Below are 27623 nucleotides of genomic sequence, written 5' to 3' on the forward strand. Positions count from 1 at the left end.
TTTAGAAACAGGCCCCGTCCACGCACGGTTTTTCTCGAAACGGACCGACAATCGCGAAACGACGAGATACCGAAATGGCAGCGGGTCTCGCGCACGTGCGCTCCTACCGATCTCACGGCTACCAACGGAGTCCGGGGTCGCAGCTGCGCGATATCCATTTTCTCGGAGCGTTTCATCGAAAACTCGGCCCCCTGTATGCCCTCGACTTTGATCGTCGGCCGATTTCAGAATCCTCGCGCGTTCCTCTCCGTCCTCTGAGGAGGATCTCGTTCTGTCGCTTTTTCCGGGTTTTCGGACGTGGCGAGAGAGAAACGGCATTGGGCGACAGCCGAAACTTCTTTTGTCAGAAGTGAAAGACGTGGGAAGAGAGGAGAGCAGATAGTAGTCGGCGAGAACACGCGCGCGCGCTCGCGCGATTGAAACAGAACGAGAACGAGAGACAGAGAAGAAAGGCGAGGTCAACAAGGTACCCGATATGGTATCCCGTGTCCGCCGTGAGCGTTATTTCATATAGTATACGTGTGCCTAAATGCACACCTATACGACACACATGCTCAGGCGAATTCGTGCGTACGTCCACAATGGCTTGCTCTCCGGTTTGCCTACTATTAGCAGTCGTCGCGACACGACAAACCATCGAATCGCGATCGAACGCGCGCGCGCCAAGTCGTTTCTCCGTTCGAACTTGGGCGCGATCGCCGCTCGATCGCGAACGTCACCGAAATTTTCACCCTGGCGCCAAAACCTTTTCCTTCTCCTCCTCTCTAGTCTGTCGCGACTTTCGCGTCGGCTAACGTAATCTTTTCCGCCTAGACGTCGACCCACGCCTGCAACCGACGACGATCGATCTCGATTCCGATTCGTGTCGTTCGGTTTCTCGGCGGACGGTCGGGAAGGTAGGCGCGCTGGATTTCGTTGTCGAAAATCTCGTTTCCCGTGGTCGCGACCTTTCCGGATAACCGGCGGCAAAAGTCCGCCGCGAGAGCCCGTGGCCAACACAAAAAACCAGATCGTTTCGTTGATTTTTTCCTCGTTTCGATCGCGGCCTTCCTAAGATGGCCAGCGACCGTAATTGTAGACACGCGAGTGCGAACTTCGAGGTCGTCGGCAGGAACGACGATTGCAGGAAGCTCCGATGGCTTAGTACGGCTGCAGCAAGGCGTACTAGCATGAATCATTTCGTCCAGCTTTTATTGGCCGGTGCGCGCGCTCGGAATTATACTCGCGAATCTTCCTGCCCGATTCCGATTCCAATTCCGATTCCGACTTCGACTCCGATACCGAATTCGAATTGAAATCACGATCGAATTCCTCGTCCATTCCGTTACCATCTACGGGACGCTCGATGCTTCGATCATCCGATCAGCATTTCCGGTGACTCGGAAGATCAGAGCGACGGGGTTTGATCGACGGGAGTCGAATCGCATCCTTTCGAAGGAGAGCCTTTCGGTCTGTTTGCGATTTATCGCGGGTCTGTTTGCATCGTGGTCCTTAATATTCGAGAATCTATTTTTAAACGTGACTAGAGGTATGTGCATGCGTACAGTGACGCAATCCTATGGTCTTTCCCCCTCTTTCTCGTTCTTCCTCTCCCGCCCTTTCACTCTTACTATCTCGCGCTTTTTCTCATTTCCAGCTTCCTCTTTCTCTCGCCGACCGCCTCATCGTCGTTCCTTTCTTCCTTTCCTCCTTTCTTCTTTCCTTCTTTTCTCGGACCCCTTTCCCATGTTTCTACCACACTCTCGATCTCGATCCCGATCCCGATCCCCAATCTACATCTCGATCTCGGCAGGTGTTCCTCACGCGAAGTACGCTATTTTCTTCGGACACGAAAACCGTTTGACCGCGCCGCGAGTCGCACGTGGACCGCTACGCGCCTGTGAAAATTCGCCTACCGGAAACGGAGTGGATCGAACAGATACAGGATAGTCAGTTCACAGAAATCACCACTGGATATTGACAAAATTATTTTTCTACGGTTTTGAGCTTGTTTGGGGTTTTCATTGTTAGAATACAAGTCAGTTTTGTAATTTCGTCGAAAATGTTGATAACAAATAGCGATATTTGAAATCTGTTTTCGCAGATCCTTATAATAATTCACACAACTTAAACTATTCCTGTAGCTATAATTGTTTCCAAGATATTTTATAAAATATATCTTTCGAATGTACTTTTTTAAACATTAATTTCGACCTGATTTGCTACGTTCTGCAGGCTCGGATTGCGAAAGTCTAAACTTTTCATGTATTAAATCTCTAAATATAAAAATCAACTAATCGACTGCTTGACTGAAAGAAATTAATGGATAATTTAGAGGTATTAAGACTGAAACATATATTACAAGATCCTATATTAATAAATTGTTGTGATCGAACAAATGCCAATCCAATAACGTTCAGTCTAAGTTTGCCTAATCCGTAAAGATTATTAATTAAGGTTCGTTGGCATAATTCATTGACAAAGTTAGTTTTTGCTGGTTTGAGAACAAATTTTCTCCAGCTAATTGTGGCGATCGACCATTGTGGGACGACTCGGCTCCCCCGGTGCAGTTGGCATCGTTTCTCCAAGTTCATGAATTCCCTTCGCGTTTATTTTTGTTCACCGAAGGCGACAAAAGTGAAAAAGGCCGTGTCCATTACGGAACGACGAACGATGCGTCATTTTGTTTCGAGCGGCAGGTTTACTTGCCTCGATTCGCCTCGACTCGCCTCGCCTCGCGCACGGAATACAGAACCGGCGAGAACGTTTGTTTTTGCATCTTTCGGGAGGAAATTCACTCGGTTCGTCCTGTTTCAGGCTGGAGGCACGATTTCCACAAATGCGGTCAGCATGGACTCCAATGTTGGTCTCGACTATATCGTGGACAATCCCGATTACTGCGTCAAACTCGCTTCGGGTAAGTCCGAGACGAACAGCACACCTCCAGCAATAAAAGAGAGGGTAGAAATACACATTTCATTTCTTAACGCAGAAATTCTTAAAGCAAATGGGAAAATCAAACGTAGGAATTCAAGGAATTTCATATGGAATTTGCTATATAAACTTCAATATTGTGAATCTCTTTTTTCTTCTTCATTGTGTATCATATAAATTAGTAGACTGCGGATCATTATGTAAAATAAACAATGTTTGCATTGATTGCAGGACACAAGAGCCAAATATAAATTGTATTCTTCTCTTAATCATTCTCTTAAGCTGAAAATAATACATTTCTGTCCTTAAATATGTTTGATATATCCACTGCTTTAAATTGTACGTGGCCATTTTGATCATGAATGCATAAAATCCGCAGTCTAATAATTGGACTGCGGATCTTTGTGCAAAATAAAAATTGTCTACATCGATTGCAAGAAATAGAAACTAAATTCAACGTTGTTTCTTCAATCTAACAAATTTTTCAACAATTCTGTATTTCATCTACTCAATTCTGCTATAAATGCACGAAGATCCGCAGTCTAATCATAATTCAGACACAAACACCTCAAAAACCTTTGACACACTAACAAAATAATAAATTTCAGTTTTAAAAGCACGTGTAACAACTTTCCAGTACGGTCGACTCGTGAAATACTTGTTAAACGAAAGAAGAAAAGTGTGTTAATCGGTACAATACTGATGTAGAATCATTGTTAAAAGTAGAATAGTGTGCGTTGGTCATAACCTTGGTTAGGTCTCATGTTTCTACCCTCCCCTGTGCTTGATCGCGAGTCACATAACCGATCGCTGCGTTCAATTCCGATTTCAGCTTTGGACACCGCCTGTCCCTCGGTGAAGAAACAAGTGGTGGATCTGCTTTCGGCGCTTTGCGTGTACAGTCAAGATGGAAGGCAGAGAGTTATCGACACTCTTCACGCGTACCAGGTGCCGAGCACGTTCAGAACTTGCCAAACTCTCCCGAGGCCTTCCTTCGGCAAACACGAGAACGGTTCTCGGTCTTCGCTGACGCTCGTACGGTTCAACGAAATGTACAATGTACATACGCGAGCGCGTTTTCTACCACAGCACGGTGGGGTCGGAGTGAACTGGTTAGGACATCAGCTTGATAAAATAATTAAAAGAAGAAGAAGGGAGTTCTTTTTGTGATTTTTTAAACGTCAAAATGTATATTTCTTGTATGATAACGTTGTGGCTGACGTTAAACGAATCCAACGATACATAACATGATCTCGAGCCTACAAACAACGCTAATTCCAGCGGCTTTTCGCCAAATACCCCACTGTGCGTTGGGTAATTCGCGGTGTTGATACGCAGCCGCGACGAATCTCCCGGCTTATCGGATGTTGATGTTAATCAACGCGATACAGAAATTTGCGTAGAGCGAGGACGAGCGAGCGCGCGCGATAACGAGAACCGTCTCGATGTGGTTTCGACGAGGACGATGTTGATGAAACGACCGAATTTGAGGGAACGTTTGCAGGAACGCAAAGGGGAACGGTACAGGTTGCGGATCGTGGTGGACGAGCTTCGGAAAGCGACCGCGGAGGATTATCGGACAGGGCTGTTGGCTTTCGTCAACTGTTTGGTGATCTCCACGCCGGTGCTCAAGGATCGCATACGAATCCGCAACGAGTTCATCGGTTGGTAGTGCAAGAACAACAGCTTCCTCTCGATCCGTGAGAGGACAAGCGCCGATCGGAGAAACTGACCACCGGTCTTTTCCGTTTCAGGGCTGAAGCTACTTCCGGTCCTGAACGAGCTGCGGTGAGTACTCTTCGACGACCTGGATTCGCGGTATTAACTGATTAACAGCTTAACATTGTTGAATAATAAATAATAATGAACGTTACGAAAGGGCGCCTTATTGTACCCACACCTTCTCATTTGCACCTAATGCAACGTTAATGTCGCACATGCATCGAGCGCCGTACGCATCAAGCCAGAACCATTAAGCAATTTGTATATCAAGGATTGGTTGACTAACGAGCGAAGCATTCATTCAGCCTGTACAGCGCGCAGCAAATTGCATGCACTAATCCAAATACACTGGTGAACTACGTTATTATACATGGTTGTTATCATTTGGCTTTTCAAAATTCGTCGATTTGACAGAATTATAATAAGAAATGTTTAACTCCGTTATTTCTTGTCACCCTGTAAGACTATTTCATTCTCTCGGTGGCGTCTGTGTAAATAGTACGTGCAACAATTACCGCTACCGTCGCGAAAAGAAAAAGAGCAGGAACAATGGCGCGTCGGGGAAGTATTGCTACAAGAATTGTTTGCCGTCGTCAGTGTGGTGGAGGTTCGGTGATGTTACGGACGGGTACTGCTTATATGTACCAGGAAAACAGAAATTCAGTTTATGGATGGCCGAATTAATTGTACTAGTTACTTTAAATTAATCGAAGAGCAGATTCGGACTTGTACTAGAAGATTAGCTGGAGAAAATTTTATTTCCCAGGCGAGACTTACAAAAGATTCCTTTAGTACGTACCAAAAAACACGCCAATATTGATTGGCCAGTACCTACTAGAAAAAACATTACTAGTTTTGTTACGATCATTTTTTCCATTCGAAAAGATAGTGTTTTATAATTTTGTTTGTTTATAATTCAGTGAAACGAAACATTCTACTTTATACATATGTATGACGCTGTTGACGCTGTTTAAATTCCTGTTCTCATTCATTCTCATGGCGTCTTACAATTTTGTCCATCAGTGTATCCCTCTTTTCCGGGATACCGTCGCCATTGAGTCCCGATAGTTTGCACAGTCTGCAGCGTCGGTGTACGCATCACGATCCTGCGCCTGCCACGTTCTTTCTGTTCGCATTGTTGTGTAAACAATGGCCCGCCGAGCAACTGAACCGCAGAGGAAAAGACACGCGCGCTCGCGACAATTATTTGTGGCGAATCACGATGCGTCGGCTTCGCGTTCGTATCCGTTTCTTTGGTCTCCGTTTAAATCACTCTCTACACCACAGTCTACAGGAATAGTACGATCTGTCATTCCTCCGCGGGATGACGGCCGTGCAAACTATTCTCGATCGAACAAAACTATTCGAACGAGCCGCTTTAACCCCTCGCGCCCTACCATTTTCTTTACATCCACCACGATCAGAAGTTCGTCGTCGTTCAGAATTTCCCACAGGAAACGGAGAATTCCTATTATTTATATACAGTGGCGTACATATTACCCTATGGGCAACTTGGGAAAATGCCCGAGGCTCCAAGATCCAAATTCTACGTTTTTCTCATAAAGTTATTTAGTTGGGGTAAGGGGCCCCGAAATTCTACTTTGCCCAAGGCCCCAACTAGCCATAACGCGCTACTGTTATATATTTTCTCATCTGTTTCGTTCACAGAAGCGATAAGGTAATTCTCGTCTTACTAAATAATCTCCAATCATTTTTAAACAGTAGAATGGCGCCAGTCACCGGTGACCATCGATCGATGTGCTAATAAATAGAATTTCATTTCAAAATGCGTTTTTCTCCGATCTTCGCCGAAAGGGACGCAAACCGTGAAACGAAGGCGGGTGTCCTGCGAGAATGCTCGTGTGGAACAGCGTCGCGCGAGGAAAGGGGAAAAAGAAAACGCGAAACATCCGCCTCGAAGGCTCGAAGGGAGCGAAGAGAGCCCGAATTAACTCTTCGCGCGCAGTGCACCTGCAGCTGCGACTCGCGCCGCGACTCGCTGGAGATGCTACCGCGATCTTCTTCCGACGAGTCAGTTCTCCCGTGCAGTTACAGTTTCTCTCGCGGCCCACGTCCACGGTATCGTAAACGACGCATCCGACCGGCTTCCGATCAGCCTCGATAGTTTCGACTCGGACGATTTCGCGTCGCTGGGTAAGACGCAATCGTACGTGGAGCGAATTCGTCGAAACGATTTTCGATCCCGCGCTCCTTTCTCGACTTTCGCCGCTCGCCGGGGCGAAGGATCGTCGAGCCGCAACGAAGACGTCGACTATTTTCGGGCGTGCATCACGGAGACGGGATAATTCGGCTTCCCGTGTTTCCCCAAACTCTCCGTGCTGCGACGGAATTCTTTCCGGTATTCGGCCTCGCGTTGTGTTTGACACGTGGTCACCGGCGCTGTGGAATTCCTTGACAAAATTGCACTAAATTTATGAATGCAGGAATTAAACTAGATCGTCGTGAACAACTCTGATCCTTTCTGTGATTTAAATGGGCGGAGAACACGTAAATAAAATTCGCGTGGCAGTCACCGTGTTAACGAGACATCATCCGTCCTTGCTCTTCTCGTTCGCACGCGAGGCGCGCGTGCCGGTATATTAGATTATGAGGAACACGTATTTACGCTCCGGCCGTGTAAGAATAAACGGATAACGGATCGCACGTTCCAAACGGAAGCGACACCGATTCATGATTCTGTCAGGTCGCGCGGATGTAACGCCGAAGCGCGAACAACAAGTCTCTTTTATAAGCTACCAGGAAATCGAGAGATTCATTCGCGAAGAATAGGCAGAGAAAACGAGAGTAAGAAAGAGAGAGAGAGAGTGTGTGTGTGTGTGCGTGCGCGCGTGTGTGCGAGAGCGTGTGTAACAGAGAAAAGGAAAGCCGGGGCGGAGAAATTGAAATGCTAGAAAAGACACGTGCGTCGAGTGGGAGACGAAAATAGAGCGAACAACTGAGAAACTCGTAAAATGTACCGGGATCGGGAAGGTGACGGCGATTGTTCTTGCAGGAAAAGCCACGCTCCGGATCTGAGGGTTCAGCTCGACGTGTTCGACGACCAACGAGAAGCCGACGAGGAGCTGTCGAACCACGGGCCACCGGGGATCGACCTTTCTTCTCACGTGGACGTGTTCTACGCGATCCTCGGACAAGTAAGAGAGCGCCGAGCGCCACCAAACCGATGTCTAAATCCGTGGAAAGGTAAATCCGAGGCTCGTCTGCTCCGCAGATCGCGGACACCCCGCAAGAGATCCCATTCCTGAGCGTGCTCCAACATCTGCTGCGCCTGGACCCCAAAGACCCCGCCAGCGACCTAGCATGGGACACGGCGGAGACGTTGGTGCATAGAGCGACGCTTTTAGAAAACCGAGAAGACGCCACCAAGTTGCTGCGATCGCCCAGTCTCCAGGTAATTTTAACAAGCCTCGCTCCCTCTACTACTTTCCTCTTCCACCAACTAGATCTCGTTCCGTTAATCCTTCAGGGACGACATCAGCACATCATACTGACGAATATTTGAAAATTGATTGCACGTCGTGCTTTTATACTTCACCAGTTACATTCTAGAATTTGAACATAGTTATGAAAAATATCAAAAAGTCTAGAACACCAATAGAGTACAACGTCAAACATTACACTGGAGGTTTCTATGCAAAATAAAAATTATCTGCACCGATTACGACAAGAAAAGAATCATTTTAATAAATCGAGACTGATGCATTAAAGCTTTTACATTCTTTTAATTAGTGTTGTATAAAGCTCGAGTCCTCGAAGCTCCAGATCTCAGTCTTAAAGACTAAGTTTCTATAGAAGAACTCTTTATACAACACTACTTTTAATCCGTCTACCATTTTTAATCGCACTGCATAAAATCCGCAGTCTATCGGTCGCGACGATCGACCGTCGTCGCCTTCGAAGGGTTAAGAGGGCGGATTTAATTTTTAGGACTAGTGCGAGGTCTAACGATCCGGTGGACTTACAGGCCGTTTCTTTTACAGACGAATCTGTGCTGTCATTGTAGAGGCAACGAACAGTCTTGCGGAACGTCTCGGAAGGCGTCGCTGCCCGCGAGCAATTCGACGAGCAATCCAGCGACGGTGACGGTGACGAACACGTCGTCTTCCCCGCCTTTGCCACCTTTGCCGCCGTTGCCGCCCCCGCCACCGCCTCTCGATCCATCAGTGGCACCGAACTCGTCGAGCCAAGGCCGGTTTTTCACGCCACCTCCGCCTCCGCCGTTTCTTACCGCCAACGCAACGCAAGCCGATGCATCGATGGAACCGCCGCCGCCCGTGCCCCCGCCGTTGCACGTGGCCCCGGTCGCACGGGCGCCCACCCCCGAGCCGCCGAATAACCACGCGAGGCTGCTCCCGCAACAGGAAATACCCACCCCCAAGGCGAAAATGAAAACCATCAATTGGAACAAGATACCCAATCATAAAGTACCTATTACTACTGCTGCTCCTGCTTGCTCTCCTACGCGACGAGTCGCGTCGCCCGAGCGTGGGCCCCCCACGATTCTTCGTCCACCTTTGAAAATTCAATTTTCTCGTAACACGCGCGCGGTTGCGTAAACCGAGCTTCGCGACGTTTCGAGGGATCTATTTAGATTTATTTCGAGCATTTGCTTCACGCCATTTAGATCTCTGCGAACCGATGCGCGACCCTTGACCTTCCGATTACGCCAACGCCGAACAGTGGGTAAATTTGACCTAACTCGATCCAAAATCAAAGAACTTTCGATAGAAAAGAGGTAGAGCGATGAAATTTTTTTTAAGTTAAAGCTGAAACTTTGCAAAATATGGGAAAAATACGGAGATTACGGTAAGAATGGTTTTTAACCTTGAGAAAATTCGTTAAACTTGCACGATTTCAAGAAAATGTGGTTTCTCGAAATTGTGCAAGTTTAACGAATTTTCTCAAGGTTAAAAACCGTTCGTGCCGTAATCTCCCTATTTTTCCCATATTCTGCAAAGTTTTAGCTTTAACTTTTTAAAAAATTCATCGCTCTACCTCATTTCTATCGAAAGTTCTTTGATTTTGAATCGAGTTAGGTCAAATTTACCCACTGTGCGCCGGCCTTAGTTATTCGAGAGATGTACGTTTTCTCGTTGCAAATGATATTGTACTTGCGCGCAGGTGATCGGCAAGAGAAATATTTGGTCGCTGGTCGCGGACGAACACCAAAACTCTCCCATGGCGGACATAGACTGGGCAGAGATGGAGGGTCTCTTCTGCCAACAAGTGCCGCCGATGATCCCGGCCGCATCCTCTTGCTCTGCTCCCTACGGTGCCAACTCCGACGTCGAGAGGCGACGACGAGAACCGACCGAGGTGCGTATCTCATAAATGGTACCTCTGGAAACAAGATACCAAACAAAAATACGTTTGGGAACGAGTCAGTTAACCTTTCGCTAACAAATAATCGCCGATTGTTTCAGATCGCGCTGCTGGACGGTAAGAGGAGCTTGAACGTCAACATATTTCTGAAACAATTCCGAAGGTAAGAACGACGAGAGCGCGTTAACGTTTCGAGGTATTGTCACCGTGTGCGTTGGCTCGCAGTTCGAACGAAGACATTATTCAGCTGATCAGGGAGGGCGGTCACGACGAGATCGGGGCAGAGAAGCTGCGCGGCCTTCTCAAGATCCTGCCCGAGGTGGACGAGCTGGAGATGCTGAAGAGCTTCGACGGCGACAAGTCGAAGCTCGGCAACGCGGAGAAATTCTTCCTGCAACTCGTCCAAGTGCCAAAGTAAGCACCAGAACTTTCAGTGTGCTCTTCTATGGCCCGCTGCTTGTATTTCATCCGGCCCGCGGCATGATCTTGTTTTTTACATGAAAATTAAATCAAATTACGCGCTATTTAGTCCAGTCAACGAAAAGTTGTAGAGGGAAATGGAAGGAATACAATTTTTAACTTTGGGTCTTTGTTCGGACTAGTGAGGAGGTAAACATACTAAAAGTCCCCACTCCTAGGAGGTGAGCGGAGTGCAGGAGGGCACATAGAAGGTCCCCTTTTTCGGTTTCCGCGTATATCTCGGAAACTATGTATCCTAGCGATAAAACCATTCTACACAAAATTAATGCTGACAAAATGTGCCACAAGATTGATTCTATTCAGTTTTTCGCTATCTCGTATAGTTTCCGAGATATCCGCGCTCAAAGTTCACTAATAAAACTCGTATAAGCATTATGTAAAAGTATCATTTCATAATATAAAAAAATAAACGTTTTTTTGCTCTATGAGAAAATTACCCATTCATATCTTCATGTTTGCTACTTGGTCCGCCGAGCCTAAAATTTTTACAATCTGGCCCTTCCTAAGAAAAAGTTTGCCGACCCCTGTTCTATGGGGATCGATCATTACAAATTGTGCTCTTCTTGATCTTTCTTGCTCTGCCAAAGCTACAAGCTGCGCATAGAGTGTATGCTCTTGAAAGAAGAGTTCGCTGCCAACATGGGCTACCTGGAGCCGAGCATCAATTCGATGATCCTCGCCGGTGAGGACCTCATGACGAACAAGCCGCTCCAGGAGGTGCTGTACATGGTTCTCGTCGCTGGAAACTTCCTGAATTCGGTGAGATTCGTGCTGTGACATCGCTCTAGAAAAGATATTGACCGCGATCGTTGAAAATCAATGTACCGTAGGGTGGCTACGCTGGGAACGCAGCCGGAGTGAAACTGTCGTCTCTGCAAAAGCTGACCGAGATCCGAGCGAACAAGCCTGGGATGAATCTGATTCACTACGTGGCTCTGGTAAGGTACACTTCCTGCTCGTTTATCGCAGAACGGTCGATTAATCTTTCCGAAATGTTGCGCGCCGCAGCAAGCCGAGAGGAAACGGAAGGACTTGCTGGACTTCGCGAAGAGCATGAACACTCTCGAAGCCGCCACCAAGTGAGTGGATCATTTGAATTATGTTTTCGAACAACGAAAGCCGAAATATTCGACAATCACATTTGACCGTTGTGTTTCCGGGGACAAGGACCACCACGGAGCAGCTGAGCAACGAGTTTAACGCCCTCGACACGAAGATCAAGAAGATCATGGCGCAGATCCAGCTCGCCTCCACGGAGGCCGACATACAGGAGCAAATGGCGCAGTTCCTGCAGATGGCGGAGCAAGAGATGAGCCAGTTGAAGCGAGACACGGAGGAGCTCGAGACCGTCAGACGATCGCTCGCGGAGTTCTTCTGCGAGGACGCGAACGCGTTCAAGATCGAGGAGTGCTTCAGGATATTCCACCAGTTCTGCCAGAAGTTTAATCAGGCCGTCGCGGAGAACGAGAGGCGACGGATCCAGGAGGAACAGGTGCTGGCCAGGCGCAAGCAACGGGAAGAACAGCTGCTCGCCAAGAAACGATTGCGTACGGGTTCCTCATTTCTATTATTCGAAGTCGGCCACAAACTCTTGCTTGACCTAATTTACATTTTGTCCTTTACAGTCACGAATCAAGCAGAGACTCCGGCCTCCGAGTCCGAGTCGAACATACTCGATTACGACGCCCTCTTCGATCTCCATACCGGTTTGCCTCAGCGGAATTACAATCGTAACGATGCCAAGGTGGGTAAGCGACGCGCCTTTAATTGGGATTCGTTTCACTCGTGTCGTCTTTCGATCTTTCTCGTCGTAGATGAAAAGGTTGCAAAACGGAGGAATGACGTCCGACGAGGACGTCTCGATCGCCGGGTCGCCGAGCATCCGACGAAGGTTGGGCTCCTGTTCCGGCGGGACCATCGACCAGCAGTCTACCAAAGAAGATTCTACCTACTCGCCAGGTTTGAACCGCAATCAAATTTTAGTAAGTCACGTGAAATAGTCAGTTTCAGCGGTTTTGCTTTCTTGAGTAGACGTGACACCGAACGGTACTCTCCGTCGTCGCAGAAGCCGAATACCCTGCGAGGACGACGATGGCAACTTGATGGACTTTTTGAGGACCTCGGGACAGGACAACGCTCGCGAGAGAAAGTCATGGGGTAGTCTAGGTATAGCTGAATTTGACGATTTCGTCCTCGACGAATCGAGAAAACCGATCGCCTAATTAATTCCGTCGACAGATCGTTCGTGGGCGCGAAGAGCACGCGGCCAGTCTCGCAGGAGCGACCTGCTGACGGCCGACTTTTCCACCGACAGAGAGAGGCCGAGTTCCCCGTCGCCTCTGGTGGAGAACAAGCCCTTCTTACAAGAGGAAGAGGAGACAAAACCCGCAGGGTAACGCGATACAAATTGATTAACGCTCGCATTCTACACTCCTGAATAGAATTAAGTAAAAAACCAACATATATCAACAATTTGAAACAGAGCATCTGAAACTAGAGGTTTCAGGCTTTCAAACCATTGTTTAACGATATCGATACGGCAATTTTTGACGGAGTTATGATCACGTAAAGTGGGAGCAATTTTTCGGGTTCGCACAAGTGATCCCTTAATTCTTTTGAGCAGTTTATAATCGGATATTTCGTATGCATCAACCTAATGCTTATATGCTTATGTCGAAACAGAAAAGCGTGGCGACAGAAGATCGAGGCGTGGCTGTCGGAGAACGAGAAAGAAGATCGCGCGGGCGAACAGCTCCAAAGAAAAGCGCGACAATTGCACCAGGCGGCGAATCGACGGTCCTTCGAAGACTCGGGTAAGCGTCATCTCGTGCGTTCTCTCTATGCCCGATAGATACATACGGGTTTTCTGATCCGTAGAAAGCGAAGGCAAGACAAACACCCCCACCGAAGCGAATTCCACGCACGATCCATGCCCTCAGATATACGACTGGCGTCCATCGGTCGAGAAGACGGATGTGATGCGCACGATGGAGGCCATAGAAGGTTCTTTCGATGATCGTTATCCGAAGTTCATCTACGACAGTTCGTCAGCGAAATAACGTCCGCGTTTTCGTTTCAGAAGCCGAAACGCATCCGTCGCAAAAGGACAAATCTCCCTGGAGGAAGTCCAGCTTGAACGTGCAGAACAGCATGGAGGAGACCGACCCGCGATACTCGCGACGATCGAGATCGAAACTCGGAGGCACGGAGAACGCTCTCGCCTCCGGTACCTTGCAGGTTCGCCCATCCTCTTCTCCTTAATACAGGGTGACAAGAAATAACGGAGTTAAACATTTCTTATTATAATTCTGTCAAATCGACGAATTTTGAAAAAACCAAATGATAACAACCATAACATAGACCTTTAGTATTCATATATTTAAGAAGTTTCGAAGTGGCCACCCTTTAAGCCGATTCAGAGGCTCAAACGTGTTTTGAAATTTTCGGCTATGGGCCGCAGCTCCATTATTATTTGGTTTTTCAAAATTCGTCAATTTGACAGAATTATAATAAGAAATGATTAACTCCGTTATTTCTTGTCACCCTGTGTTAGTTATGGTTCGATCCGTTTGTAAGAATCCGTTTGTTTTCGCAGTCGATCAAAGAGGAAGATAGAAAGCGGAACAGAACGAACGACAACGCGAACGTGGACAGCCAGGACGAGTTGACGATCTACTTGCGGCAACCGTACGGCAGTTCCCAGGTCTCTGGCTCGCGGAGATTCACGAAGTACAAGCGGGGTCTGGAAGAGGAGAAGATCAGCGACAAGATAGAGATCGACTCCGACAACATTGAGACCCCGCCGGCGACGAGGAAGCTGTTTAGTCCGCCGAAGGAGGTGAAGCCGGTCGAGAAGGAGCCGTGCAAGAGGGAACGTTGCAACGGTTCCTTCCAGAGTCGGTGCAACGAGTCGACCAGGAACGCGGCCACCAAGACCGCGAACCATGGCGGCGGCAACAACGCCAACAGCGGAGACTTCGGCACGGGTGAGTAGCCACGCTCGACGAATTTTCCGTGGAATTTCTTCGCTCGTTACAATTAAACGATCATCGTTTCAGGTAACTTCGACCGGTACTCGGCGACCAGGAGAACACGGAGGTACAAAAAGGTGCAGGACTCGCCGGAGAAAGAACTGAAGCAGGACGCGGGTCAAGCGGCGAGTTCGGAATCGTTCGAGGAGAAGCCGGTTCAACGTCCGCACACGTTGCCGTTGTCCGAGCAGCCATCGCTGGACGTAGGGGCGGACGACGCTTCCGGCCACGAGCAGGACTCGATGTTGCGAGCCTGGCAGGAGAAACTGAAACGGCGCGAGGCGTCCTCGTTCGACATCGACGCCGCGCTCGCCGACATCGCTCGTTCCGGCGAGGATCTTCAACGATTGTCCAGGCCGATCGCGTTCACGCGCAGAAACTCGAGGTTGCCGGTCAGCCAACCGCCGCCGCCGGTCTTGGCGGTGACGAACACCGTGTTGAGCCCGGTGATGCAGGAATCTCGGCCTCGGGAACCCTCGATGACGGTCCTAGCGGAGAGAGCCGTCACCAGTCGCGAACGCCAGAGGAGCATGATCGATCCTAGTCAGGTGAAGGAGGCGATTAGGTTGACCAACAACCCGCCCAGTCAGGTGAACCAGGCTCGGAACAGTAGTACGGTGCAAACGCCTCGCGATCGAAGTCAGCTCTCGGACTCGTGCAGAAGATCCACATCCTCCGCGGACGGCGCGATGGAGGAGGAAGAGGACAGCAGCGAGGATCGAACGGACTCGACAAACGACTCGAAGCTGCCTAGAAGGCCGGCTACCAGCCAAGTCTTCGAGAACACGACCAGTGACAACGCGGATGGCAAAGGGTCGCAACCGGTGACGAGCAGCCCCGTGTTTCGAGGCAGATACGTGCCCGAGATCAGCGTCACGAGCTCCCCCGGGCTGCCCTCGAAGACTCGAGATCAAGACATGAACGACGAGGGATTCGAGGAGTCCCAGAGCTTGGTCTCGGAGACTCTCAGTCAAGAAACTTCCTCCGGCAATTACGAGACAGACACGCACGACTCCACACGCTGTTCACCGGCGGAGCTGCGGTTCTCCGCGAACGAGACCGTCCGCGTAGCTCAAAATGGCGACGAGGAAGACGTCCGCGCCAAAAAACCCGTCGATCAACCGTCGTTCGGATCGTCGATCAAGGGATTCGGGAAACGAGGAGGATCCATGAGGCTCACCGCCGAGAGGTCCAGCTTCCTGCCGAAACGAACCAACAGCGTGAAACGAGACAACGTGAACGCGAACGCAGCATCCGCAGCGGCGAACAATCAGTCGCGGAACGAGGTGGAGAGGTCGGGCTCGAGAAGTAGTCTGCGTAGCTCTAGGAGCTCCTTGAACAGCGCCACTTCGGTCAACACCGTGAGAAACTTGGTACCGAATCATGCTCGCCTGAGGACCTACACGTCCGCGATCCGAGCACTTACGAACGACCTCCGCAAGAGCCCGTCGAGCACACCCTTGCCGCCGAAGAACCTCGAGAAGCGACGAACCAACCCTCGCATCGCCGTCACCAGGATACCCGCCAGCAGGAGCAGCAGCAGCGGAAGCAGCGTCGGACCGGCCACCATTACCGCCAGGACGATTCGGAGATCTCTCGGGGTGAGTCAAATTATCGAGATTCGTCTAGGCAGCGAAGTAGGGGTTGCAATACCGGACTGAAAATACAATACCGGTATTTTTTCAAACGTTGTACCGGTATACCGGTATTAATACCGGTATTAGGAATTTTCACGAAAGTACAAAAACACAGTTGTTTAATAGAAAAAACCATTAACTAATTTATTGACTTCATACTTTTGAAATGTGATTGTAAAAATTATAATGCATCTATTGAACTGTCATTAAGCCTTGAATCTAGGTGCACGGTAGTGCACCAGCCAATTTCTCGCACTACCTCCTTTTACACGAAACAACTTAGCCGTTTTTTAGAGGCTTATAACTCGGCACTGGCGGCAGATGGAGAGATGTAATTTCGTACACTTGTTAAATGCTATCATGTCTCAATATTGACAAAACATTAATCTTCCAACATTAGTAGGTTCCGAGATATAGGACCTCAAAAATCGCTAAATTTCTCACTGACTGACTGGCAGATCATCGAAACCTTTTGGATACTTCCCATTGACCTACAAGCTTGAAATTTGGCACACACGGTATTCGGTATACCGGTATTGCAATCCCTACAGCGGAGCGTTGCGCAAAATAAAAATCATCTACCTGGAGTGGAATAAAGATGTATTTTCATTCTGAATATGTTTAACATACATTCAATTGTACCGTTTAAAGCTTCACCTACTCATTTCTGTGGTAAATACATAGAATCCGCAGTCTACCGACAACATGTGTTGGAATTGATGATCGGAGGTTCTAACTGTTCTAACTTTTCTTTCGAATAATGTTTGCAGGCATCGAGCGACGCGCCGAAAGGGAACAAGAGCCGAACGATCGGTTCGACCGGCAGCAGCAACGTCGGGAACATCGCGAGTCAACGATCGCTTCTTTCCCTGGACCGATCGAACATCGAGAAGCTGCCGCCCACGAGGAGCAAGTTGATTCATCCTCGAACCACCGCGAAAAGCCACGGTTTCATGAGACCGACGGCGGCGAGCGTGAACAAAGGCTCGAATCCCAACCTGCCCAGAAGCGTGAAGGGTTTGGTGAAATGATCGCGTCCGGCTCGGGGACGCTCGTCGAGATTCACGCTTCCGTTACAATTTTCATGTCGACGATCGTCGCTCGATCGCAGCCACGATTTAGGGCAATTTTCGTTTATATTCGCGCTCGGCTCGACGCCCTTTCAGTCATCCAAACCGATAGTCGACCGAATTTGCGGCCGTCTTCGTCTGGCTATCGATATTAATTATAATTATTCCTTCCAGTCCCTCTCGGGACGCATTTACAAGTATGTAATATATGTATAAGTGTACTAACGAAACGACGTGTACGACGTATGTAAGTTTCATGGATGATAGCACGCAAGTTGTAGGCCGCGATGATCGTCGGTGAATTAACGAGTTGAATAAACATAATTTAATTTTGTTCGACGCCCAGATATTCTCTCCTCCGTCGAACGAAATCTGTGTCGCTTCTTTGGACATATATTGACAGAACTTTCTACGATACTGGAATCCCGCGGTGTGGAAACAGTACTCTGTTTACCGCGCGTTCATCGGCATTACATTAACGAAACGATAAGTATCTTTAATTTTGTTCGACGCCAGATATTCTTCCCTCCGTCGAACGAAATCTGCGTCGCTTCTTTGGACATATATTGACAGAACTTTCTACGATACTGGAATCCCGCGGTGTGGAAACAGTACTCTGTTTACCGCGCGTTCATCGGCATTACATTAACGAAACGATAGGTATCTACATATGTTACACGACGCGTAAATAATGCTTAGGTACGTACAAAAAGGTGTTCGGGCTCGCGACAGTCAAGGAGCACGAGCACGATACTAAAATACTAGAATTCGCCTCTAATCTGTCGCGCGGACGGATCGCTGGCGAACGAGTCAACGGAAACTGAGCAAAACAAACGAGAGATCGTCGATTGATTCGACGCGAGTCACTCGAAACGAATACGCGTCCGGTCGTTTCGACGTCGGAATGACGAAACGCGTCGAATCGTTTACGCTTTTGCGTCTCGGTCGCGGAAACCGAGGAACACCGGACTCTTCGGCGCGAGGATAAACTCGAACTGTAAGCCGAGCTCGTCGTCCACGATGATCTCGAATTCCCGGATAATCTGCAGAAGAGAAGAGTCGAGTTATGCTTGGATCGCGTGTGACATTGGGTAACCAAAATAGTCCGCGTCGATTCTTTGGTCTGTATCTTTCCCGGAGGTAGCGACTCGCTCGCGCAACTACTGAATCAAAGCCGCGATTTTGATAAACCCAATTAGAATCGACACACGAGAAACGATAGAAGCGGCGCGAACATTCTTGGTCACCCGAGATGAAATCATAGAGATAGGAACCTTAGCCAGAATGAGCTGCAACGCGAGCTCGACGAAACGTTTCCCCGGGCATATCCTCCTGCCGGCTCCGAACGGTGCCACCAGTAACGGCGAATGGGGAGTTATGGGTTTCAGCCACCTCTCGGGCATGTACTCCGCGGCGTTTTTGAAGTTCTCCTCGCTGAGACCGGCGATCCAAGTGTGCAGTATCACCACGGTCTACGAAAGAAAAAGAAGAATCGGTGAGAACGCGTCTCTCTCTCTCTCTCTCGCTGGTCGTTATCCGAGCGGGGAAAATGATATCGCTGTCACTCACTCCCGCGGTAAGATGATATTCGTCGAGCTGAATGGGTTCGTCCAAGATCCGAGCGATGCAGGTTGTCGTGGGAATCACTCTGCCGGCAAACAAAGTCAACGAAAGTGTTAGCGGGTGAAGAGTCGAACGTGCCTAGTTTAGGTGGATGATGGAAGAAGAGTGCCTACCGGAAGGACTCCGTTATGCAGGCGCGCAGATACTTGGCCTTTCGCAGGTCGTCGACGGTCAAGTCGCAGCCGGGCGGCGCCAACGAGCACGCCTCCTCGTACAGTTGTGCTTGTACCTCTGGGTTGCGTCCGATCAGGTCGAACAGGAACACCAGAGTGTTTCCGAGCTGCGAAAATGAAATCGGGTAAGTATGCTTCAACTCTTTCCCTGCTTGCTCAGCAGCCTCAAAAATTGCATAAGATAAAAGTACTCCGGATTCACTACGCTCGATAATAGTGGCGCTAAAATTCATTTATTAATCTGGACAGATAACACTGTCCAACAGCCAAAAAGTATTTCGATTCGATGAAATTCTTACAGAGTTTTTCGAGCTGATTCCAAATATGTTCTTAATTTTTCTTCTGGGCGACAAGTTTTGGAAAATTGAGTTTTAAAACATGTTTAAACGATCATAATGTATTAATATAGGATATCACTGTATTCGGGAAAGTCTACAGATTCTTCTACTTAAAGAACAATTCAATATCTTTTATAATAACATCACAATATTTGTTCAAAGTTTAAAACTCAATTTTCTCAAAAACTGTACGTCTATGGAAAAAATTAAGGACATATTCGAAATCAGAGCGAAAAACACTATAAGAATAACATAGTGGGAATCGAAATACAAAAGAGAAGTTGAAATTTGTTGGACCGTGTAATCAGTAACGCGTTATAACTAGTTGGGGCCTCGGACAAAGTAGAATTTCGGAGCCCCTAATCGCAACTAAATAACTTTGTGAGAAATACGTAGAATTTGGATCTTGGATCTTGATTTGTGTTCGGGGCCTCCTTTTGCTTGGGGCCCCGGGCATTTGCCCAAGAGACGCGGCACTCGAGGCGCTGAAGGTCCGATTAGACTAAAACGATTAGAATCCCGAACATTTCTATTCAACGCGAATTTTCTAGACCTCGGATCTCACCGTGTGAATGCCGGCCGCGATGAAGTCGACGATGGCCGCCTTTTTGTCGCGTATGTCGAGATTCTTTTGTCGCATAATAGACTGGAAGACCGCCTCCACGGACTCGTCTCGGGCATCGTCCCGTTTCTCGCGAATGGTAGTCTCGACGATCTCCGAGATGATGCTGAAACGAAAGGATGCGGAAGCCGGTGACGTACAGGTGCAGTTAACCACCGCGAATCGGTCGAACGGTCTCGCACCTGTATATAGCGTCCTCGCTCTCTATCAGCTGTTTGTACGCGGACGTTGGCAGCAACTTCCAAAGCGGCAATCCGTAAAAGGCGTCGCGCGAGGCGGTGAAGTGAACCCGTACAGCTTCCGCCAATCTCGCGGTGGTCGTCATGGTTGAATCAGGCTTTAGGAAGCCGAGATGTCGACCCAGGATCAACGTACAGGTACCTAAAACAGAAAGAGATAGCACGATCGAAAGTAAAAGCAGCTGGCGATCGAAATTCGAAATTCGAAACGCAGACGGGTTTCCGGTCAGCTTACTTTCCAGTCCCATTTTGTAGGCGAGCTCCTCGAATCCCGTTACCTTGTACCCCGTTCGTCGACGACGAATCAAATCGACGAAGGAGTCGGCGACGATGTTCAACGCCGGGAAGAAACCAAGGACGGTGTTGGCCCCGGTCAGCTCTGACGTAAGCGCGGTCCGAAGATCGTGCCACATTTGCCCCTGTCTATCGAATTGTTCGTTTAAATCGATTCTTACTCGTGGGTGCTCGCGTCGGAGTGGCGATCGCGGGCCTAAATGATGCCGGGATACATTCGTCCGATCGACGAAACTACAGGATTGGGTCATGGTCGAATACACTGGTCGACGAAATTGTAAGACGTACCGTTTAACTCTCGTTATTGCGCGTGTGTATATTATAGATTCAACTCTGTGCACTCGACTGATGTTAATAAATTGCTAAATGTTCAAGCGTGGCACGAGATAATACATTCGATACCATGTGGACGAAACGGACAAGTCGTATGCAGATGAATTTGACTGCAGAATGAAGAGAAATGAAGGGAAAATACAATTGAAACATCAGAACAATTTAAGAATGTGATCACTAGACTGCGGATTTTATGCATTTATGACAAAAATGGACACGTACAATTTAAAGCAGTGGACATGTTACAAATATTCAAGGACATCAAGGTATTAGTTACAGTTTAATAGGATAATTAAAAGAGGAATACAATTTTTATCTGGCTCCTTTGTTCTGCAATCAATGCGAACATTTCTTAGTTTGCATAAAAATCCGCAGTCTAGTGATATTATAGTTTCGTCCACCGCCAGTGTAGATGCGCGCGACCTCGCGTCAGGCCTCGACCTCGACTCGGACGTTCCGCGGTTTCGGTCCGACTACTCACTCGTTGACCAGGCCGAGATTCGTGTAGCGATCGCGCCGCGTCCTCCGGTAGTGTGATATCACCTCCTGCGGAGGACGAAGCGGATATCTCGATGCTCGTCGAAGAACGGCCTCGATATCGGGTCGGGAGAACACCGAGATCACCGGGAAGTTCCATAGTGCCTCTTCCTTGCAGAGCGGCCCGTAACGTCGATGCAGATCTATTCTTGAATTAGAAACACAACGAGCTGAGTTCAAACATCCTATTCCCATCCGAATTTCCGGGGAACTTCGCAGGAACACATCGGACATCGTTCGGCGACCTTGTTGCTCAAGGTCCTCCTTACCTTTGTAAGCGTCGTGGATCTTATCCAATCGATAGCTGCCGAACCATGAGAATATCCACCTGGTGCCGAGGATCGGCAGCGAGTACGGGCCCGGCACGTCCGACACCGTTTTGCAGTTACTCTTACTGCTTCCCTCGTGTTTTTCCTCGGTCGAAGCTGTCGATCGTCGCAAAAAAACTTTACTGAAAGGTTCGACGCCGCGCGGTCGGAGGATCCCTCTTTTTCCCCTCTAGCGAAACTACGCGAGCAACATTTCGCGTTCGAGCTACGCCCAGACATTGCGAGAGGCAGCCTCGCGCATCCGAGACGAGGCTGCTAAACACGCTCTCCGGCTTATCCCTTTTGCTTGTACACTCGTAATGCAATCCTTGCGATGCAATCGTGGCGATTGCGTTCGCGCCGGACAATTGACGGAACACGCCAAATCGATTCATTTCGACGCATCTACGCGTCGCGTCGTCTTGCGTTGCAACTTACAACTGCAAAAGGGACTGCAAGGCGGAGCTTGTGTGGCGGCCTTACTCTCTAAAATTCGTTCGAGGTTGTTAAAGGTCGTATCGACGACTTTAGCCACAATGTACACCCTTGGAAAGTGTAACATAGAAAATTGACACTGGTTTCGTCTCTGCTTTTAAGTAACAGCGGTGTTTTCGCTCATCGTTGTTACGTTTCACGATTTCCGTGTGCGAAAATGATTCTCGATGGTTGCTACCGTCGTCTCCCACAATCGAAAGTGTACCACGCGCGCCGCAGCACGGGCACTAGATCCAAAGTGCCATGATTGTCTAGCATTGGCCGCCGGTGGGTCGTACCGCCTCGTGTCCTTGCGACGCAAATGCTAAAGAGACCCTCGAGGCAGCCATCGCGTCGCGTCGAGGATGTCTCGCAATGTTTGGACATAAACTTTGAACATAGTTCCACGGGTTTCGTGGCCGTTTGGCGCGCTCGTGCGAGCGCAAGAAAGTCGTTTCTAAGGTTGAAGGACGCGAGAACAGCACGACCTTGTCGCGCATAACCGCGAGCTCCACGCTTAGAAAGGGGACCATGACCGTAAGCGCGGTGTGCGGAGCGGCGCGGAGAGACGAGGCACCGAGTCGCTTCAAATTGAAGGTCAAACGCCTTCGAACACGCCTCTACGAGTACAATTTTCTCACTTCCTTTCTCTCTTTCTTTTATTCTTTCTTCGCCGGGTCTCGAACAGCCCGGCGCTGCGCGGCGCGTGTGCACTGACACTGACCCCGCGTAAACGCGATTTTAGAACGTTTTCGCGTTACACGGCTCTCGGTGATGTTCCCTTTCAAGTGGCCACTTGCGAAAATTCGTTCGTCAACCGGACGACGCGAAACTTGCGGAAGCGTGCACGCTTTTTTACTTGCTAGTGGCGCCTCGACCATTTCCGGTTCTACATTATTACTCGACGATAATTACTTGTTTTATTGACTCGCAATACGATCGTCTATAATTGAGTTATTTGATGATGAAGCGAGCTCTAAACTAAAAGAAAAAGCAGCTCGGACCGCAAAGTGTTGAGACGAACGTATTTGAAATTGATTACTTCGATGGAGCAGGTATTTTCAACGCGACTTGAATTAAATTTTTGAGATATGTTTAACTCACCATTTTTCTTGTGGAAGGCTCCAGCCCAGAACCACCAGGCGGGTCGATAGCTGGTGGCGAGGATCAGAACCGTCAGGAGCGCAACGGCGATCAGCTCGAACCAGGCGCTCGAAAGCAACATTTAGGAACGCTACGGCGAAATTCTTGCGTGAACGGTGGAATCGTTCTGTTTACCGGCGCACGGGCCTGTCCTTGTCTCGGCGATTCCCTCGATCCGTCTCGCGAAAGTGTCGTCGAACCAGACACGGCAAACAATCTCTTAATTTATAATCACGACCGTCCGTTATCGCGCCGATAATGAAAGCACGCCGAGAGAGCCGGGGAATCGGTTTGTTTGGCGGTCGCGACGATCCACGCGAAACGCGAACCGGAGAGTCGATCGAGGGAACCGCCGATCCTCGCATATCGCGAGTCACCGGGCGCGAACGATTTCTCAGCCTACACACACACACACACACACACACACACAGCTTGCGAGCGCGGAGTTAAGCGAAATGAAACGAGACGAAACGCGAGCGAGATGAGTCGGGATGCGCGCGAAGTCGCGTCACGCCGCGAATAAAGGCCGAAAAAACTGATGGGTCGCTGGTGCTCAGAACGAGACTGGCTCCCGACGTTATTTATGGACCGCCGTTTCTCCTATATAGCGGGAATACGTACAATGCGTATTTGCAACGCGTCGATAACGCGTGTCCCCGCGATGACCCGGCCGCTCCTGCATCGAGTAGCTAATCTCCGGAGCTGTTACACGGATCGCAGAGCACACGCTCTCGAATATTGTATACGTTGGTACGGCCGATACCGAGCGCGATACCCCCGGTATAATAGCGTGTTTCGTCGGCGTTCGTGCCGCGATGCCTTGTCGCGAACCGCGAATCGCCGCGAGGTGGGGCATTTCGCCCGAAAAACCGGGAAAAAACTATTCCAGCGTTATTTATAGGCTCAAGATTTGTGTTCACGTCGGCTACGATATAACCCTTGAGCTTTTATTGAAAAATTTCTTTTTTAACTTTATGTAATGAGTAGACTGCGGATTTTAGGCATTCATGACAAAAATGGGTAGTTGCGATTTGAAACAGTGAACAAATGAGAAACATTTAAGAACATCAATGTGTGAGTTCATTAGTTCAAAACAGTGAACAAATGAAGAACATTTAAGCACATCAATGTGTTAGTTCATTAGTTCATTAGTTCAAAACAGTGAACAAATGAAAAACATTTAAGAACATCAATGTGTTAGTTGCAGCTGAAGAACATTATTAAAGACGGAAAGAAATTGTTACTTGAATCTTGTTTGTTGCAGTTGATTCAAACAATTTTTATTTTGCATAAAGTTCCGCAGTTTAGTAATGAGGCTCCTAAATGTCTATTTTTTTGCTAGATCATAGAAAGTGGCTGAAAAGTGAGTGTTTGCTCGCAATCGCATAAAAATGATTTTTTTCGAGGAAAATCGTATGTTTTTTTTTTATTTTTTTGGAAGGGCGATGAATAATAATCAATAATATTTGTGTTTTATAGATGTACACAGCCCGTGCGTCGATAATGATAAACGAAATTGCTATATACCTATCTCAGCGATACTATTCGTACGGGACTAGAATGGTTCTTAAAATGAAGAGTGAATATTGAAGATATTGAATAGTGTGCAAGTGCAAAAATATAAATAACATCAATATTATTCGAGTACACGCCTAGGAATTACAAGTCAACACTTTTATACTCTGAATTTGATACTCTATCTATCTATCGAGAAAACAATTAATACTACGTAATGTAGCCCGTCATACCAAACAACTTTTGTACGAATACTTTCTTGATAACGACAACATCTTCCGAGATATGCTGCCGAGCTGATCTGATACTCATACAATACCGTATAAAAAAAATCGCACAAAAAAATCGCATAAGGTTTGACTGTATTATACCAATTTCGTATCCATAAAATTTCAATATAATCATAAGAAATAGAAATATTCTAAATCGGAAGAACTGTTTAATTTTCCAGATAAAATAGCTCCGAGTGCAAAGGGTTTATTAACTAATTGCTATTGCAAGACATAAGAACCAAAAAGGAATGATAATAAATGTGAAAAGAGTGTACCACATTACGGGCGAAACGTTCAATCAAGCGTATAGATAAGATTTTGTTCATTTTGTAATACTGAAAATGTACTTTCGTCATTTTCGGATCGAATGCCCACTGTGCCCATCGATGCACGATCGCGTCGTGTTCCAACGTTAACGCGAACGAGGCACGCGATGTCTATGCGCGAACATTCCCGAAAGAAATTCGAGAATGGCTCTCCCGTTTCGCACGGCAGAGGTGAAAAAAATATTTCCCGTAGACCGTCGAACCGTGCGAGCATCGACATCGAGTCTCGGTGACGAGAGGAACGAGCAACAACGATTCGGCAAACAGAGACTCGCGCAGGTCGTGTGGTGTGTACTGACGTCCGTGATATCTGGGAACGTCTCCGGTTAATTGTGTGCCCAGATAATGAGACGGCAGAACGTCGCCGCGTCGCTGCCGGTCATTCTAATAGCAAACAGCGATTAGGAGACGGCGGATCACGTTGGCAACCGTATTCCACGGGTCTGCTTTCAAAATTCAAAGTTGCGAAACACGAAGGATTTTCGAACTGGCTATTGAGTAAACTAGTCCCCCCCCTCCTAGTTCCCTCGGCAAATCAACCGCGAAATTCTTTCCCCCACCCGTGTGAATCCTATTGTCAGGTATCGTCCCTCCATCGCCGTTCGTTTCTCCCAAAATCGGAGAAAAGACAAGGAATTCAATTCGTAAACTTTTCCTTCGAAAGTGAAAAACTGCTGCGGGACGAGGCAGCATACCAACTCCGGCGAAAGTCGGCGCGAGTGTTTGCCGACTGATTATATCGAAAAGCAAATGTTATCCGTCGCGATCTTCCCCGACGCGCGATAACGAACGCGTATCGAGAAAGTCGATTCGCCTATTCGTCGAATGTTCGCGTGTGCACGATAAATCTCGCTCGAGATTTAAAAAGCTCAATAAAAAAGAGCAAATTTCTCGTTGATCGTTGACTTTCGCGTTACCAAATTGATACGTCCGCTAAAACATCGATTGCAACGTGTCCGGAGCGAATCATTTCGTTTTATCCGTTTGTCTGAGGTCTGAGAACTCGTGTGTGCGCGTCAACCGGTAGGGACGCGTTAATTTCACTTTCGAGATAGAGAATAACGGCTGGGATCGGTAGCGAGCGCGTTTGCTTGCTAGAATAGCGGATCGTTGGAGTATCGTTCGCGTCGGACACTAGCCCCGGATAATTTCTGTTAGCTCGGCGCGCGATGCACCGTGCACCGTCGAGAAACGTCCGAGGAGCCTCGCGAACCCGGAAACACGAGATCCCGTGCAGGAGAACTCGTATGAGATCGCATGACGAGTACGAACGAGCGGGCTACCGGTAAACAATATAATGAGGCGTTCTTGTACTTACAGGAGGGTGAACGTAGCTCCGGGGGACAGTTAAAAAGAGACACCGAACCTGGTCGTGGCCGTCGTTGATCGCGGATGGTGATGGTGGTAATGTTCGGGGCAATGATGATAATGATGATGATGATGATGATGATGTTGATGATGATGCTGATGGTGGTGATAGCGGTGTGGTGGTGGTTCGAGTGGTTTGGTGGTGGTGGTTCGTGGCGACGGTGGTGGTGGTTCTAACGGTGGTGGTGGTGGTGGTGGTGGTGGTAGTCGTAGTGGTGGAATCGGTACCGGTGCTAGTAGTGGTAATGGTGATGGCGCTGGTAATGGTAATGGTAATGGTAGGTGGCAGTGGTAGGGGGCAGGCGGTGGAATCGACCGTAACCGATAAGAAGAGAAATTCGACTGCGAACGAGCGGAAGGACGGCAGAACGGGAGAGCGGTTGACAGATAGGGTACGAAGAGCGAGGCGAAGTTCGATTCGCGAGCGTGTCGCCGCGTCTAACGGACGAGAGCCGGCAGAACACTTGGAGAGCGAGAAACGGCACGGCGGCCGGCGACGTGACGTCGAGTTTTTGAACGCGCGAGCGACGCGACGAGCAAATTCGACGAGCCGCGCGCGGCCGAGCTTCCAAACGAGCGTTAATTGCCGTTAATCGGCAGTTCGTCGTCGTCGCGCTGCGTCGACCGGGTGGAGATTCGATCGGCGGAATCGTGGATCCGTTTCGAATACGAACGGGGAACGGAAAGAAGTGTTCGGAGCGGATGTGAAGGGTCCGTGTCCGTCTCCGCTCCGCTCCGCCGTTACTCTCCAAGAGCCAAGAGGAACTTTATTATCTGTCCTGTTAGCTGTCCTCTGTTTACATGCGCCGACGCGCGGTCTTCCCCTCTCGCGCCGTTCTGGCTCCGGGCTGCTCCGAGCATC

The 27623-nt window shown here is 48.6% G+C and overlaps 2 protein-coding genes across 4 annotated transcripts; one reads left to right on the forward strand and one right to left on the reverse strand.

The window, feature by feature from the left end:
• The first annotated feature begins 2796 nt into the window (after positions 1-2796).
• On the forward strand, positions 2797-17307 carry Form3 (FH2 domain-containing protein formin 3). The gene is made up of 24 exons (XM_076427069.1): positions 2797-2896; positions 3746-3861; positions 4418-4577; positions 4668-4701; positions 7649-7790; positions 7868-8047; positions 8637-9080; positions 9778-9972; positions 10080-10141; positions 10204-10392; positions 11046-11217; positions 11289-11396; positions 11467-11537; positions 11626-12005; positions 12084-12202; positions 12273-12417; positions 12490-12624; positions 12697-12850; positions 13141-13271; positions 13336-13461; positions 13538-13695; positions 14054-14444; positions 14517-16090; positions 16897-17307. The coding sequence occupies exons 1-24, from the start codon at positions 2830-2832 to the stop codon at positions 17155-17157; spliced, it is 5514 nt and encodes a 1837-aa protein (XP_076283184.1). The 5' UTR covers positions 2797-2829; the 3' UTR covers positions 17158-17307.
• Positions 16710-27509, reverse strand: Shd (cytochrome P450 family 24 subfamily A member shade). Of its 3 annotated transcripts, none has more exons than XM_076427089.1 (11): positions 26712-27509; positions 23242-23371; positions 21625-21780; positions 21300-21498; positions 20427-20614; positions 20135-20333; positions 19896-20058; positions 18933-19099; positions 18766-18844; positions 18471-18668; positions 16710-18239 (listed from the first exon to the last, which is right to left on the reverse strand). In XM_076427089.1, the coding sequence occupies exons 2-11, from the start codon at positions 23360-23362 to the stop codon at positions 18123-18125; spliced, it is 1587 nt and encodes a 528-aa protein (XP_076283204.1). In that variant the 5' UTR covers positions 23363-23371; positions 26712-27509; the 3' UTR covers positions 16710-18122. The 3 variants fall into 3 exon arrangements, with proteins under 3 accessions (XP_076283204.1, XP_076283205.1, XP_076283203.1); XM_076427090.1 differs by lacking the exon at positions 26712-27509 and adding an exon at positions 23902-24021; XM_076427088.1 differs by lacking the exon at positions 26712-27509 and having other exon boundaries at positions 23242-23956.
• Positions 27510-27623: the final 114 nt, after the last annotated feature.

Source organism: Lasioglossum baleicum, chromosome 7 (genome assembly GCF_051020765.1).
Source record: "Lasioglossum baleicum chromosome 7, iyLasBale1, whole genome shotgun sequence".
NCBI lineage: Eukaryota > Metazoa > Arthropoda > Insecta > Hymenoptera > Halictidae > Lasioglossum > Lasioglossum baleicum.